This window comes from Notamacropus eugenii, chromosome 1 (genome assembly GCF_028372415.1).
Source record: "Notamacropus eugenii isolate mMacEug1 chromosome 1, mMacEug1.pri_v2, whole genome shotgun sequence".
NCBI lineage: Eukaryota > Metazoa > Chordata > Mammalia > Diprotodontia > Macropodidae > Notamacropus > Notamacropus eugenii.
In genome coordinates, this window is record NC_092872.1 from 518324595 (window position 1) to 518339687 (window position 15093).

General features: G+C 40.4%; 1 protein-coding gene across 2 annotated transcripts in view; it reads left to right on the plus strand.

Annotated features, from left to right (window-relative positions):
- Nucleotides 1-15093, plus strand: part of PREX1 (phosphatidylinositol-3,4,5-trisphosphate dependent Rac exchange factor 1) — a 227343-nt gene that overhangs the window by 98586 nt on the left and 113664 nt on the right. For both annotated transcript variants that reach the window (XM_072633625.1, XM_072633626.1), the window contains exon 5: nucleotides 2847-2948. In XM_072633625.1, coding sequence (XP_072489726.1) covers nucleotides 2847-2948 — 102 coding nt within the window. The remainder of the gene's footprint in view (nucleotides 1-2846; nucleotides 2949-15093) is intronic.

Genomic DNA, 15093 nt, shown 5'->3' on the forward strand with positions numbered 1-15093 from the left:
AATTAAATGTGTTCTACTTGGCCCCAGAAGGCTGAACTCAGACTGTTTTGTAGATGATTTTATTTAATATTAGGAAGAGCATTTGAATAATTAGAGCTGTTCAAGAGTGGAATGACTAACCTTGAGAGTCAGTGAATCTCTTATCACTGGAAGTATTAGAACAGAAATTGCCCGATCACATAAGGGTATTTTCTTCTCATATAGGAATTGACATCTGAGGATCTTTTTAATTCTGAAATTTGATTTTTGTTTCTCTAAATATCTTCCCGTTCTCTTCTCCCCTCTCATATCTTTGGAGAGAAGTCCCCTGAAGGACAGTGATGCCTAAAAATGTAATCTGGATTTTTGGGTCTCTTTCAAGAGTGGAATTGGGAGGGGCAATAGTGTCTTACTCTCTCCCTTCCTCTATACACTCTACCTCATGACCTGTCATTCCTGAGCATTGACTTGGCTCATTTTGGGGAGGTTACCCCTTTAGACTATGCACTCTAGAGTAGTCCAAGCATGGACACCTAGCCCATTTTAGACAAGAAAAGAGTGAGGTCCACATGACTCAGGATTTAAAGAGCATTTATTGTAGGGTTTAGTTTGACTTGAGTCTGAAAGAGCTCCTTTAGTGAAGTTGCCCTTTGAAATAAGGGCCCTATGGGACAGCTTGAGGTCTGTTTTTCTTGTGTCCTCCTGCCAGGGGTCATGATTCTGTGAGGCACTATTGGCCGCCTTTTTCTTTCCCTTGGGAATCCGGATGCTAGTTGGGATCATGTCCATGTGGGAGGGGAACAGTGCTAGCTTCACAGCTCTCTTGATTTTGCTTCTCCTCTTGAGGCTTCCATGCCAGCCCTCCCTGCCATTTGCCAAATGGCAGCTTGGGGCAGATGACTGAAGGGGGCAAAGGGGGGAGTTAGGGGAGATTGTGCATCCTCGAGGGGGAACTGAAGCCCAAGCCATCTGTTGAACCTCCTGGCTTCTCTGCTACCGCTTCTCATAACTAGATGTACTGAAAGAATCCTGGATTTGAAATCAGATCTGAGTTGGAACCTTGACTTTGCTACTTACTATTTGAGTGACCCTGGCTGACCCTCAAGTTTTCTTACCTGAAAAAATGGGGCAGTTGAATTATATGATATTTATGGTTTCTTCTGATTCTTACAAGGTTATTATAGCTTTAATGGCATAAAATGGAATTACCACTCAAAAGGCAGAGTGATCATGTCTGGGCTTTTGGGGCAAGATTCCTTGAATTTCTTTAAGCTGGGAATATCCCCTCTCTGCTCAGCTCTTCTGTGGCTACTGCACAATCCTCCCTGATTCTCCTTCCCCCTCCCTACCCTGCTTTGAGCTGGCGTCATAGTTGCCATTTGGAACAAGTGATTTCCCTCGAGCACAAAGCCTTTGCTGTCCAGCCAGGGTCTGCCCCAGCATTCCACAGCTGCTGTATCCTCAAGGGCAGGGTGCCCTGGACCCAAGGGGATCAGAGGGTCCTTATTGGGTGATGTAATTGAACCTAATACAACTGTCCCTGTTTTGTCATAGAATCTTAAACTATCAGATCTGGTAGGGAGCTGATAGCAGAATATAAAAGTCTCATTGCTGAATGAGTTCTTAGAAAATAGAAAGTCAGAACTGGAAGGGACCTTAGAACACACAATATTTGAACTGGAGGGGATCTTAGAATAGGCATTGTTGGAACTGTGTCCTGGCTGCCATAGAAAGAGCATTGACTCTGGAGTGGTTGAAATCCCACTTTTGATGCTACCTATACTTAACCTTCTTGGGCCTTGATTTCTTCTACTATAAAAATGGGGGGGGGGTTTGGTACTTTGGGGAGCGGTTTGGAACTGTTCCCAAAAATCTATCAAACTGTACATTCCTTTTGACCCAGCAATACCACTACTAGGTCTGTATCCCAAAGAGATCAAAGAAAAAGGACCTATTTGTACAAAAATATTTATAGGAGCAAAGAATTGGAAATTGATTGGGATCGAAGAATTGAAAGGGATGCATATCAATTGGGGAGTGACTAAACAAAGTGTGTTATATGATTGTGATGGAAAATATTGTACTATAAGAAATGACAAGCAGGATAGTTTCAGAAAAATCTGGGAAGACATACATGAACTGATGCAAAGCGAAGTGGACAGAATCAGGAGACCATTGTACACAGTTGACAGCATCATTGTGTCATGATCAACTGTAAATGACTTTAACTCTTCTCTGTAATACAGTGATCCAAGACAGTTGCAAAGGATCTATGATGAAATATGCTATCCGCCTCCAGAGGAAGAACTGGTGGAGTCTGAATGTAGATAAAAGCATACTATGGAAATTTTATTTATTTCTCTTGATTATTTGTTTTTGGTCTGTGTTCTCTTTTTCAGCATGGCTAATATGGAAATATATTTTGTATGATTGCACAGGTATAATCTATATCAAAGTGCTTGCCTTCTTGAGGAGGGGGAATGGAACTTGGAAATCAAAAATTATTTAAAAAATGAATGTTAAAAATTGTTTTTACTATGAATTTAGAAAATCTTGACTAATTCTTTAAAAAAATTTAAAAAATGAGCAGATTGGGATTAGATGGCCTCAAAGGTCCTTTCCATTTGTACATCTGTGATTCTTGAGGGGACCGTAGAACACACAGTGTTAGAGCAGGAAAGAGACTTAAAACACAGATTGTAAGAGTTGGAAAAGGATATTAAGAGTCTTAGGACAGAACGGACATCGTTGAGGAATGGAGGAATACAGAAAAACTGGAAGGATCTATTCATTTATTTGTTAGTTATTTTACTATTTTTTATGATATTATTTATTTATTATTTTTTAACTTTTTATTTTTATTGCAGAGCTGTATGCTTTTAGGTGGCCGAAAGACTACAGACATCCCCTTGGAAGGCTACCTGCTAACTCCCATTCAGAGGATTTGCAAATACCCTCTGCTTCTCAAGGTAGTGTGTAAATCTTTGCTCTTCCCTTGTCCTGTTTCTTCACAGACCTCCCAAGACCCTGGTACCTTTTGTACTCCTGGAGTACCATGGGCATGCCTGATAGACTGGAGAGATCAATTAGACAGGGGTTGAGGATGAGGGGAGCAAACAGGGTGATGGGAATTGGCTCATGTAGAGCAGTTAGGTCATAAATATCCCTTAGACTCAGTGTCTTCTCCTTGTCTGATTGTCCATGATCTCTATCCATGGGGAAGGGAATTGGGTCTTGCTTTCCTAGGATCATTAGGCTCTTCTTCCATTCGTGAAATGAATTTCTTTCCCACCTCTACCTCTTGGAATCCTTAGTTTTTCCTTCAAAGCTGCTCCAGTGCTGCCGCGTAGGAGGCCTTTCCTCATTCCTGATCCCCACAGTTGCTTGTCCCCAGCCTGTTTTGGGATATGTTGTGTATACACTTGTGTGCAGGGATATTCTAGCCAGCTTGTACTGGCTAGCAAGAGATGATTAATCTGTAAATGCTGCTGGGCAGTGCTTGATTTTATTATTACTCTGTGGATTGTTGAGAGTTTAGAAAGTGATAGAGAAATGTTAATACTGCAGATTAAACGAAAAACTGTGTCCTGGGCAGATTTTTCTTTTTTGTAGAGCTGGTTGTTAAACATTTAGCAGCACAGCCCTGCTTCTATGTGTCCCTGTTGTTTCCCTCAGTGGAATGTAAGCTACCTGATGGCAGTGTATGCCTAGCAGTGTTGCTGCCACATAGTAGGTGCTTAATAAATCACTGATAGATGATGCACAGGCAATTCCTATTCCTCTAGGAATTGGACTAGCTGTTGCCTGAGGGCTCTTTCAGCCCTGCCATGCTGATATTCTGAGTGACTAGGAGAGCCTGAGAACTGCCTGGCAGGAGGGTTGGGCACACAGCCCACAGGAAGCAGCGATTAAGCCTTGGGGTCGGTTTGCATTCTTGACAAAGCGCCTCCTCGATGTTTATAGTGTCCGGCTTCCCCTCAGTGGCTGCTTCCTTGATTTCTCAGCTTCCAGCTGTGTTTATTGAAGACCATAGAGGGCCAGGCATCGTGCCCTGGACACCAGGGAGAACCTTGGGGAGACATGCTGTTCTCCGCTTCGGATGGATTTGCTCAGGGCTCCCCTGCTTCTCCCTCTCACATGCAGGGCTGTTGCATGAGAGAACTGTTGGTGCTGTGGAGGATTTCATCTTTTTAAAATTCTTGGGCTTTTTGGTAACATTTTCCAGTTGTGGGTCAAAGGCCAGCAAAGCCCAAAGTACTTTTGTGATGCAGCTGGAGGTCGAGAGACCTGCCCCTTTATTATTGACTAGCTGTGTGACCTTGGGGAAGTCAGTTTCCTCCTTTGTAAATTGAGGAAGTTGGGTTAGATGATTTTGAAATGCTTTTTGAGCTCTGACATTCTGATTCCATCACTCACTACCCCCTCCCCCCCTTTTTCCAGTAGATTGCTCATGTGATTCTTCTTCTCTGGGTTGCAGTTTATTTATCTATACAGTTGGGCCTCAGTTTCCTTATATTAAAAAATGAGAGGCAGGGGTTAGGGGAGATGATCCCTTCCAGCCCTCCCCTCAGGGTCTTTGTTCTTGGCCCCTCTTGTCTAATGCAGGCAGCCGAGGTCGAGGAGAGCGGTGGCTGAGAGCTGAAAGGGACCTTAAAATGAGCAACACAGAGTAGTTGAGTTGGAAGAGATCTTGGAACACACAGTCTTAGAGCGGAATGGAAACTTAGCATTTAGAATGTCTGGAATGGAAGGATCTCTAGAACAAATAACATAGCATGTCAGAGCTGGAAGGGACCTTCAACCACAGAATGTTAGAGCTAAATGGCATCTCTAAGCTGAAGAGGCAGCTAGGTATTACAGTGGATGGAATGCTAGACCTGGAGTCAGGAAGAAATGAATGCAAATCTATCCTCAGATACTTAATCACTGTGTGACTTCAACGCTTTCTGCCTCAGTTTCCACATCTGTGAAATGAGGATTAATTATAGTGAAATTCTTAGCAAGTCCTAGATGCTTAATAAATGCATGTTTCCTTTTCTTCATCTTTTGTGATTCTTGTCCCTTTTCTTTCTTCGGATCTTTCACCAAGAATGTCAGATGAGCTAAAGACCTAATTTGGTTTTCTTATCTATACCTGTGAGACACTTGGGTTGTAGACTCCTTAGACTGTGAATAGGGAGAATTTTTTACCTTTCTTTTTATCCCCACTCCCTACCATGGAGCCCAGCATAAATAATAAATGCTTGTTGACTTTCCTTACCCTTTCTACTTGACTGACCCATCTACTTTATCTGTTGTAATTTTGTTGGTGATATATTTTCCACCACTTTTTACATGTACATTTACTTCTTACACTTACCTGGGTGATAAGCTTTTGCTTACTTACTCCCTCCACAAGCTCTTGGATCACCTGAAGTTTACATTCTTCTGAGACTGTGGTATTTTGTGATTTGAAGCCAGAGAGCACACTGTTGGAATATTGGAATTGAAGAAATAGGATTTTGCTCTGGGTAACAGCTTGAGATCGTTGGATGTACTTTGCAGTTTCCCAAATATGATCAAATCCTTCCTGGTATCTTCTTTCTGAGCTCTGTATTCATCTTATTCGACATTAGCAATCCCTATCCAAATATTCATGCTGATGGATTAGGTTTTCCTTTTGATTGAATTATATAATCTGCATTTTTCACTCACTTTATTTCTTCACTGATTTCTGAACTGATTTTTTTTTTTGAATGATCTAGAATTTCACTAAAAGATTTGGTACAGTGTTTTGGTACAGTGTTGAGTACATAGAAGGCACATAGGCATTTATAAATCGCTATCAAATGAAGGAATAGGTCTCAGTGAATTTAATATCCTAGGCAAACAAGAGCGTATGGACAGTCTCACCATCTATCAGGAATCTTTATACTTGAAATTTTAAATATGTGTAGGATGACATTGACTTAAGTGATACTGGTTATTGATTCAAGTTATTTATTTTTTTTGTGGGAAATACTTTATTTGAAGAAAGCATTTATGGTTGCGTATTCCTCTACTGATCAATCAATCACTGATACAGTAGGAAGTTATAATTTCTATACCTCTTAGTCAACTGTGTAATTATGGAGATGTGGCTGGTTTAGGAAATTGAATATGAAAGTCTTGTCTATTTCATTCTTGTGTTTTCCTTCAGAGATATCAATGATGAGTTCAGAGACCATTTTCTTAAGAATTTATAGTGATGAGAAAGAATGCATATATGTAGTTACTAATATCTTTTCACCTGCCTTAAATTTGTTAATATTTCTACTTGTACAAAAGTATGTAGTGTATGTGTCTTGGCAGTTCATCTGAAAAAGAGCTTGAATTTTAAAAATCTGAATCAGATGTGAATCAGATTTAGCAGAAAAGCTAGTGTGATGGCAGGCTACAGAGAGAAGGGTAGTGATCTTACTAAGCATGGCACCTGGCGGTGATGGGTGCTTGCTAAATACCTGTTGATAGAATAACTGACTGATTGACCAAGCAGATGATAGAGTACAATTAAAAATTGTACTCCCTCTTGTTATCCAGGATATTGTATTCAGTTTTGGGTGCCACAGTTTAGGAAGGCCATTGACAGTTAAAATCATTCAATGAATGGATCTGTTATAAAAGAATTGGAGAGATTTGGCTCAGAGAAGATAGTGGGTGTTTGACTTCATGTGTTTGAAGGACTGCCTTGGGGGAGAGAGATTAGGCTTGTCTTGTTTGACTCCAAAGGCTACCGTCTTAGATCTTTGAAGTAGCAGGTAGATGATGTGGAGGCAAATGTAAGCTTGATGTAAAAAACAAACTTGTTTAAAATTGGAGCTGTCCAAAAAGTGAAATGAGTTTTTATATGTATATACATACATCTATATGATGGGAAGTATGATGCTCTTTACTGTAAATCTTGAAACAAAAGCTGAATGAACACTTTTTGGGTTTGTTAGGATGGGATTCTTATTCAGACGTGGTTTGGAGTTGATGGCATCTGAAGCCTCTTATGTGCTTAAATGGTCTTTCTTTTCTTTTGGAATCTTCTTTTTGAGCTATTTTAGAAATGGATCCCTGATTACTTTTGATATTATGCTGCTTGCAGCACAGATTTCTTTGGTATATAATTAATTAGGTCCGGTCCAACCACTCTTCTTGAATTTCTTTTGTTAGTTGTCATTGTCAGTAAATGGGAACGATTATTGGTTCATTCTAAATGTCCATCATCCTCACTGATGAGAATAGATGACTGTGAAGACCCCAGCATATCTGTGCCATTTCACATTTATTTGTTATCTTCCTAATTTCCTCTCAGGATTATCTGGCTTAACAGTGTCTCTACAAATTCTCTGCAGTGTCGATAACTGTATTGTTCTGGGAAGCTACCAATACATAGTCTTCCAAAATCTTTCTCCCCAATTTTATTTACTTACTTGACTTATTTGTTTACTTATTTATACCCAAGTTAAGTATTGCCCTTGGCTGCTGTTTTTCCCCTCTTGTGAAGGACTTGTTTTCATTCTTCTGGTTTAGGCCCTTGGGTCACTTTACTGTGAGCCACAAGAATTAGAGCAAGAGTCCTTGTTAAATTTCCGCGGTTCAGTTTTTCAGAGAGAGAGTGAGTGTGTGTGTGTGTGTATGTGTGTGTGTCTGTGTGTGTGTCTGTGTCTGTGTCTGTCTGTGTCTGTGTGTGATGAGCTGCTTCTCCTCATGGCTTTTATGGGTTCTCTAGGAACTTTTGCAAGCAAGGCCCTGGTGTTCAGACAGAGGTGCCAAGATGGCGCCTTGGATCCGTTCAACCCACAGGATGCTAATCCAGTCTTCTGTTCTGTGTTCTGGGCTGCCCTTCATCTTTGACGTTTTAAGATTCTTTGACTTCCTTCTTGATCATTAGTAGTGCACAGGAAGTCTTCAGCTTCTGTAACCTTACTTTGTTGTCCCCAGGATGGCCTGACCACTCCCTTGCTTCTCCCCTGTCAAACCACAGTATCTGCCTCTCTGTCTTGCCTCCCCCGGGTGAGAGGTTGTTTTTTTTAAACATCCTGCCCACTGCCATTGTATAATATTGGTTGGGTCACACCTCCTGTTTGTCAGTGGTGAGCAGGTAATAGGTTTATGGCCAGAGTGTGAAGCAGCTCATCCCCCGCAGCTAGGTGGAAGTGGGAGGGAGATTCTGAGTTTGATGATGAAGAGTTTTTAATCAGTCCATCAAAGATATACTGAAAGTTTCCTCTGTACAAGGCACTGACTGGAGGAAGGAGTTTTGCACTGTTAGAATGTTAGCACTACGAGGGAACTTGACCGTAGAAAACAGAGTTTTATATTTGGATAGGACTTTTTTACACACATAAGGGCATGGTGGGCAGGGAAGGGGATGAGCATTATTAAGCCCTCCTATGTGCCTGACACTGTGCTAAGTCACATTTCATTCGATATTTTATTCGATCCTCATAACAAGCCTGGAAGGTAGGTGTTATTATCCTCCCCATTTTACAGGTGAGGCAAAGGAAGGTTAAATGACTTTCAGGGTCATACAGTAGTAAGTGTCAGAAGCTGCATTTGAAGTCCTGACTGTAGGCCCAGAACTCTATCTGCTGCACCAATACCTGACTCTAAAAAAGAATAAAATAGATTATTAGAGCTATAAGGAAGCCTTAGCTTGCAGATCCGAGAGATCCCTCTGTTATGCTCCAGGTACTCCTGGGGATCCCTGAGACCCTTAAAGGGGGTTTGTGAGGTCAAAACTTTTCTTAATAATACTAAGATATTTTAATTTCCAATATGGTAAAGGTAGATAGCTATAACTCACATAAACAAAAACTCATGGAGGGTAGTCTTCAGCAATTTAAAAAATATATATATATAGAAATCTTGAGACTAAAAAATTTGAGAACTGTTTGCACTCTGTGATGTCTTAAGTACCTACCCTTCTAGCTTTAAATTCTGTGGTACTATGAGTGCAAAACTGGGAGTTAAACTTGGAGATGAGAAATTGACATTTGCTCAGACTCTAAACCTATGATCCTATTTGTCCTTGGCTCATGGAAATGACTAATCTTAGGATTTTTGCCTGTTGTATCCAGAATAATGAAATAGCCAAATCATTTGCATATGATCCACTTATAATTGCCATACTATGGATCTATTCCTAGACAGTTTGCTTTTTGGCAGATTTCAAATATGGCAATGTCTCGTTCCTCCTAGAAATAGATGGTTACTGGACTTTTTTTGGGGGGTGGAGAGGGAAAACTTAATTAGGAAAATCCACTTAGTTTATTTTATTTTGCTTCTGAAATAAGTTCTTGGTTGTATGTTTACTGGGGATGCTTAACCTGATCTTAATTTCTTATAAACCTAGGCCTCTTGGTCGGGGAATGTATCTTTGGAGAATTATGTTTAAGACCAAGTTGAGGTCTGGGCATTTTTTTGTAAATATTTGGAGGACAGATAAGTCATCTTGCCCACAGGCCCAGATGAATTGGTGTAACATCCTCTGCAGTGAGGGTACATCCTCTCTTCTTGGAAACCCTAATATTTAGCTGCTCTCTGAAACCACAAAAGTTAGTGAGGCCGTTTGAAACAGCACTGGATCTTGGTATTGAGAGATCTAGTTTGTGATGCCAACTCTGCCATCTTTGGACAAGTCACTCATTCTTTCTCATCAGTTTTCTCCTGAAAAGTGGATTGAGACCACATCGTCTCTGTGGTTCTTCCCAGCTCAGAGAGTCTATGTTCTATGATTCCATTGGGAATACATTCTAGTATTTAATGAATGCCATTATTAGTTCTTTTATGTAGCTGACTTACAGCCTTCCTGCTGCTATTGGAGCCCAGTTCTCCATTCTTTCTGCCTTAGTTGGAGCTGTAGAACAGTTGGCCACTTCCTTCTGTTTATTTTCTAAAATTAGGGACGCTACTTCCATTCAAAAATCTTTTGTCTGGCTCCATCAGGAGCCTAGCCAGGATGTGGGTGGTGGGATTTCGGTCGTTGTATGTATTGGCTTTTCAAATAGCATTCTGAAGCAGGAAATGGGTGGACTTGAGGAGACATGACTGTCTGGGGGCATTTGGGTTCTATTTCCAGCTTAGACTTATTGTGTGTCTTTGAATAAATCACCTAACCTTTGGAAAACTAATGCCTCTCAGCTTCTCAGGCATGCTGGAATCAGTGGATTTGATCTCTTGCAAGAGTGAAGATGGGATAAAGGGTCAAGTTGTTGTCCTTGGAATTAGATGTGGGAAGGAGGGACTTGGTTTGGTGTTGAAGAAAACCACAGTGGGAACAGATCTCCTCTTGAATAGTTGGCCCAAGAAGCCCTCTTTGGGTCAGCTTCAGTGGAGTTGAAAGGACAGGTGGACTTGGAAGTCAGAAAACCTGGGATCAGGTCCTTGTCTTCCCACTGTTTTTCTTGGGGCAGGTCACCTTCTCTGAACCTCAGTTTCCTTATCTGTAAAATGGCTGTTAGATATACTACCTACCTCACAGAAGTCTTATGAGGAAAGCACTTTATGACTGAAAAGCATTATAGGAATATTCATACCTTCTTCCTCAAAGGATGATAGTATGGAAAGGGGTAGTGGGTTTGGAGTTTAGTCTTGGGTTTTAATTCTGACTTTGTTACTTCCTTATCTACTGAGCAAGTCATTTAACAATGTTAGGCTTCAGTTTCCTCATCTGTAAAAGGAAGGAGTTGGATTCAATGATTTTTAAAGCACCTTCCAGGTCTAATGATTAATTACCTCACTTTCCCCATCCTCAGGCAAGTGTTTAACCTGGGTTTGGAAATTCTTGCTCTCTGTCTCCACCTACTGGTCACTTGGTACATTATCTGTGTGTAGTAGTTAGGGTGGTCTGACCGCAGCCACTTCATGTACTTCATCCCTTTCAGGTGAGGATGGCTAGAAACTGTGAGCAAAGAAATTCATTAGACTCCAGGACAGATGTATCCTTCCAGAGGATCATAGATGTAGAGCATGACAGGCCTTTGGTATAGTATAGAGCTCTCATGTTACAGATAAAGGTCCACTGAGGGGTGATGACACCCCTGAGGTTACACATTTTGTAACTAAAAGAACAAGAATTGGAACCTAGGTCCTCTAACTCCTCTAATCCAACTCCTTTCCTTCTTCCAACAAGGTTGCTCTGATCCATCCTAGGGAGGCCTTTGCTGAACTCAGCAGCTCTTAAGAATAAGAAATACAGTTTCATTCTTGACTGTTCTTTTTGTGAATTCTGTCTCCACAATTTAGACTATAAAATTGTGTAAGAGGAGAACCTGAGGAAACTTGGTACTAGCTAGATGATCCTGGGGCTGAGTTTGTCATCCTTTTCTTTACTGAAGCTAGAGTCTTGTTGGGATCAGACTGTGGAGGTTCCCATGTATTCTTGAGTCTCAGATTTCTTCTGAGAAAAATGTGGCTTCCTTCTGTGAGTTATTATTTATGCTTCAATGTGTGATGCAGAATGGAGTTTTGAATCTCTTCCCACTTGGCCCTCAAGGCAATAATAGCCCATTATGTTTGCTATTCCATTTCTAGGGTGGTCCCATGGCCCTTTATGAAAGAAAGATTGTAGAATAGGGATATAGTTTTACCTAAGGTTAGTGGTAAGATTGGAACTCATGACTTCTGGTCCAGTGCTCTGCCTGTCACTATATTAAAGAGTGAGAGATGAGGCTCGATATGTAGTTTAGAACTAGAATTTGGAGATCCTTTGATGACATTCTGGTCTTAGTGGTTTGGTATAGGGAAAAGAGCATCTTGGAGTCGAGATTCTTGGGTTGTAGTTCTGCTTTCATGTTTACTAGTTAGGTGATCCTAGACAAATCATTCGAACTCTCTGAGACTTAATTTCCTGGTCAGGAAATTGGACGTAAGAATTTTCAGCCAGTTCCCTTCATAGCATTGTTGTGAGGGAAGTACCTTGCCAAAATGAAAACAATGTAGAAATAGGAATTATTCACCTCATTGTTATTCTCTGGTTTGGTCTGGGGAATCTCATCTTCTATGCCAGGCAAATTCATAGTACTGGGTGTGAGGTGTCCTCTGTACCTAGCACAATGCTTGGCATGTAGTAGGTGCTCACTAATGCTTATTGACTGAAGACTAAGGAGAAGAGGGAGGTTGTGTGGTTTAGTGGTAGTAGAATCAGAATCAGAGGATCTGATATTGCATTCCTGCTCTGTTACTTTCTGCCTGGGTGAAGTTGGGTAAGTCACTTCCTCTTTCTGGGTCTCAGTTTCCTCCTCTCCAACATTAGTGCTTCCAGGAGATGCCCTCCCAAGGCCCCTCAGAGCTCAAACATTCTATATGCTAAGGCTCCTTCCTGTTATTTGTTCTATGAACCAGGTGGGGGTACAGAATGGTATCACACTTGTATCAATGGCTATTATTTTGTTCCTGGATTTAGTTTTTAAAATTTTTATTTTTTTAATCACTTAACAGACTAATCCAACTTCCCATGCTTGAACTGTTTGTGTTTTCAGTCCTTTAAGAGCAAATCTCTGGAGACCACATTCAGTTTCAGTTCCCTATTCTCTATCTTGAATCTTCTTGACTTGATTGCAGCATTTGACATCTTACACCCTCCACTCACTCCCTTACTCTTTTCTCTCAGTTTTGAGACATTGTTCTCTCCTGTTTTTCTCTCCTGTTGTATCTCTCTTTCTCAGACTCCTTTAATGGTTCTTCAACCACGTCGCACCCACTAACTGAGTGTCCCTCAAAAGAGGACTTAATGTATTTTTTTAAAAGTTAAATTGTATTTTTTTCAATTAATAAGCATTTATTTTCTCTTCCTGTCTCCTCCCTCAACTGAAAAAGGAAAAGAGAAAAACATAGACAGTGTAAGGTAAAACAAGTATCTGTAGACTCATATTCCAAAAATGTGTATCTCATTCTACATACTTACATCAGCTTGGTCAGGAGATGGGTAACATTCTTCATCATCAGTTCTTTGGAATAATGTTTGATCATTAGTTTGATTAGGGTTTGCTTTTTAAAGTTTTCACAGTATAAATTGTTTTCCTGGTTCTGCCAACTACATTCTGCATTAGCTCATGGCAGTCTTTCCACATCCTAGGTCCTCTTCTCTTGTCCCTTTATACTATTACATTATATAATCACAATCCTAGTCAGGCCCCTACAACCTCTTGCTTAGATTAGTGAAGTAGTCTTTTAACTAATAGTCTAACAGTTCTAATGGCCTTCCTGCCTCATCTTCCCCCATCCAACCTATCCTCCAATCAGTTCTAAGGTGAATTTTCTTAAGGGCAGATCTGACCATGTCACCCTTTCTGCTCAGTGAACTCTGATAGCTCCCTGTTACCTTTGGTAAAAGTCTCTCTGTTGAACCTTTAAAGCTTTTCATAACCTAGCCTTTCATACTAAAATTTCTAGTCTTTTATTTTCCTTCTATTTACACTATCTTTACGTTATCCTGCTACATCGGTCTATTTGTAGTTCTTTGAACACATCATTCCATCTCTCCTGTGTGCATTTGCATTGACTCTTCTCTCTTGTATAAGCACACTGGGGCCATGGTATTAGAGTTTAAGTATGATGGCTTGACAAATGGAAAAACAATTTGTTGCAAAATATTTAAAGATCTTTTTTAATTCATTTTTTTGGTCTATTTTTGTCTTCTTAGTTTCACCCTTTTCCGTTCTTGGCATGATCTGACTTATTTGGCTTTCTCATTAAGTTTTCTTTAAAATTCTTTTCCCTTATTCAATTTGCGCTACTCACTTTTTGCTTTTTTATGAGTCAGTATTGCTCATGATCTTCTACCAACCTCCTCTGTAAACACTGACAAACGAGTTTCTATTCTAAAGCAGTGTTGCCCCTTGTCTGTCACATTTCTCTTCTTGGCAAGGAGCTCAAATGTTTGCTGGCTGATGTGGTATCTAGACTGTTTTGGATCTCCTTTATTCTGCTGAGTGATTTGTATTGGGTCAACTTCCTTAGGAAATGATTATAATCTGTGGTAATATCTGTTCTTTTATCCATTTCCCATTTTTCTGCCTTGAGAGCTTAATTTTATTGGTCAGATTGGAGCTGTTTTAATTTAATCAAAGCATATGTTAATTTAATTTGGAAGATTGTATCAAATAGAAATTCTCTGCCTCTTTATCTTTGCCTACAGATGTCCTGCATGAGTGGCTTAGTAGTATTTTTGAAAATGCTCCTCATCAGTACTGCAATATAAGAGAACCATGTACCCCAGGAAGTGATTCTTTCTTGTTGCCTTTTAATGCATGATACGACTCCACCAATTCCTTCTCTTTACTTATCTCTCCAAGGAGAACCTGTATGGTCAGATATCTGAAGTCCTTTAAAACTCTTTGCCCTTATATGTTTATTGTGAAACACCTTGTGCTACAGAAAACTGAATCTCAGAACAACTAAATGACTTGCCTAAGCTTACACAGATAGTAAATATCAGAGGTGGGATTTGAACCCGGATTTTCTGTAGGTTCCCCCCCCCCCCCCCCCCTGCCCCATCAGGCCTCCCAGGGGTGTTCTGAGGGTCAAATGAGATGGTATGTAAATCACATAGAGATGACGTTGTTCATTACCTTAAATAAAAACTGCATTGTGTATGGTTCATTTATTGAAAGTCAGGATTGACTGACTGTGTGAGACCCCTTATTCCAGGTGGCAACATACTCACTTGCTGCCATCAGCTTTATTGTTTTCTGCAAGCTCTCTCACTACTCCAGCTCTTCTTTATGATCTGATATTACAATTTGGCACTTGAATCTCCTTGGTCTTGTGCTATCCTTTAGCTGTTTAATGGGTGTGTCCTGAGGATCCTTCCAGGAGCTCAGTTTTTTCCAGCACAGGTTTAGGGACACGCTCTATATTCAGTAAATGGGTCTCATCAGGACTTGTTATGGTTTCATAGCTTCTGGCTAAAGACCGTTGGAAATGTTCAAAGCAAAATTGAAGTAAAATGTGGCCTTCAGATGTGGTCATAAAGCTTCAGGCTGGGCAGAATGAAAGGGATTTTCTGAGTCTTCCAAAGGAAAACATTTTGGAGTTGTTTTTATGGAGGGAATCATAAGACCAATAGATCACTGTGATGAATCAACTGAAGTATCTACATATCTT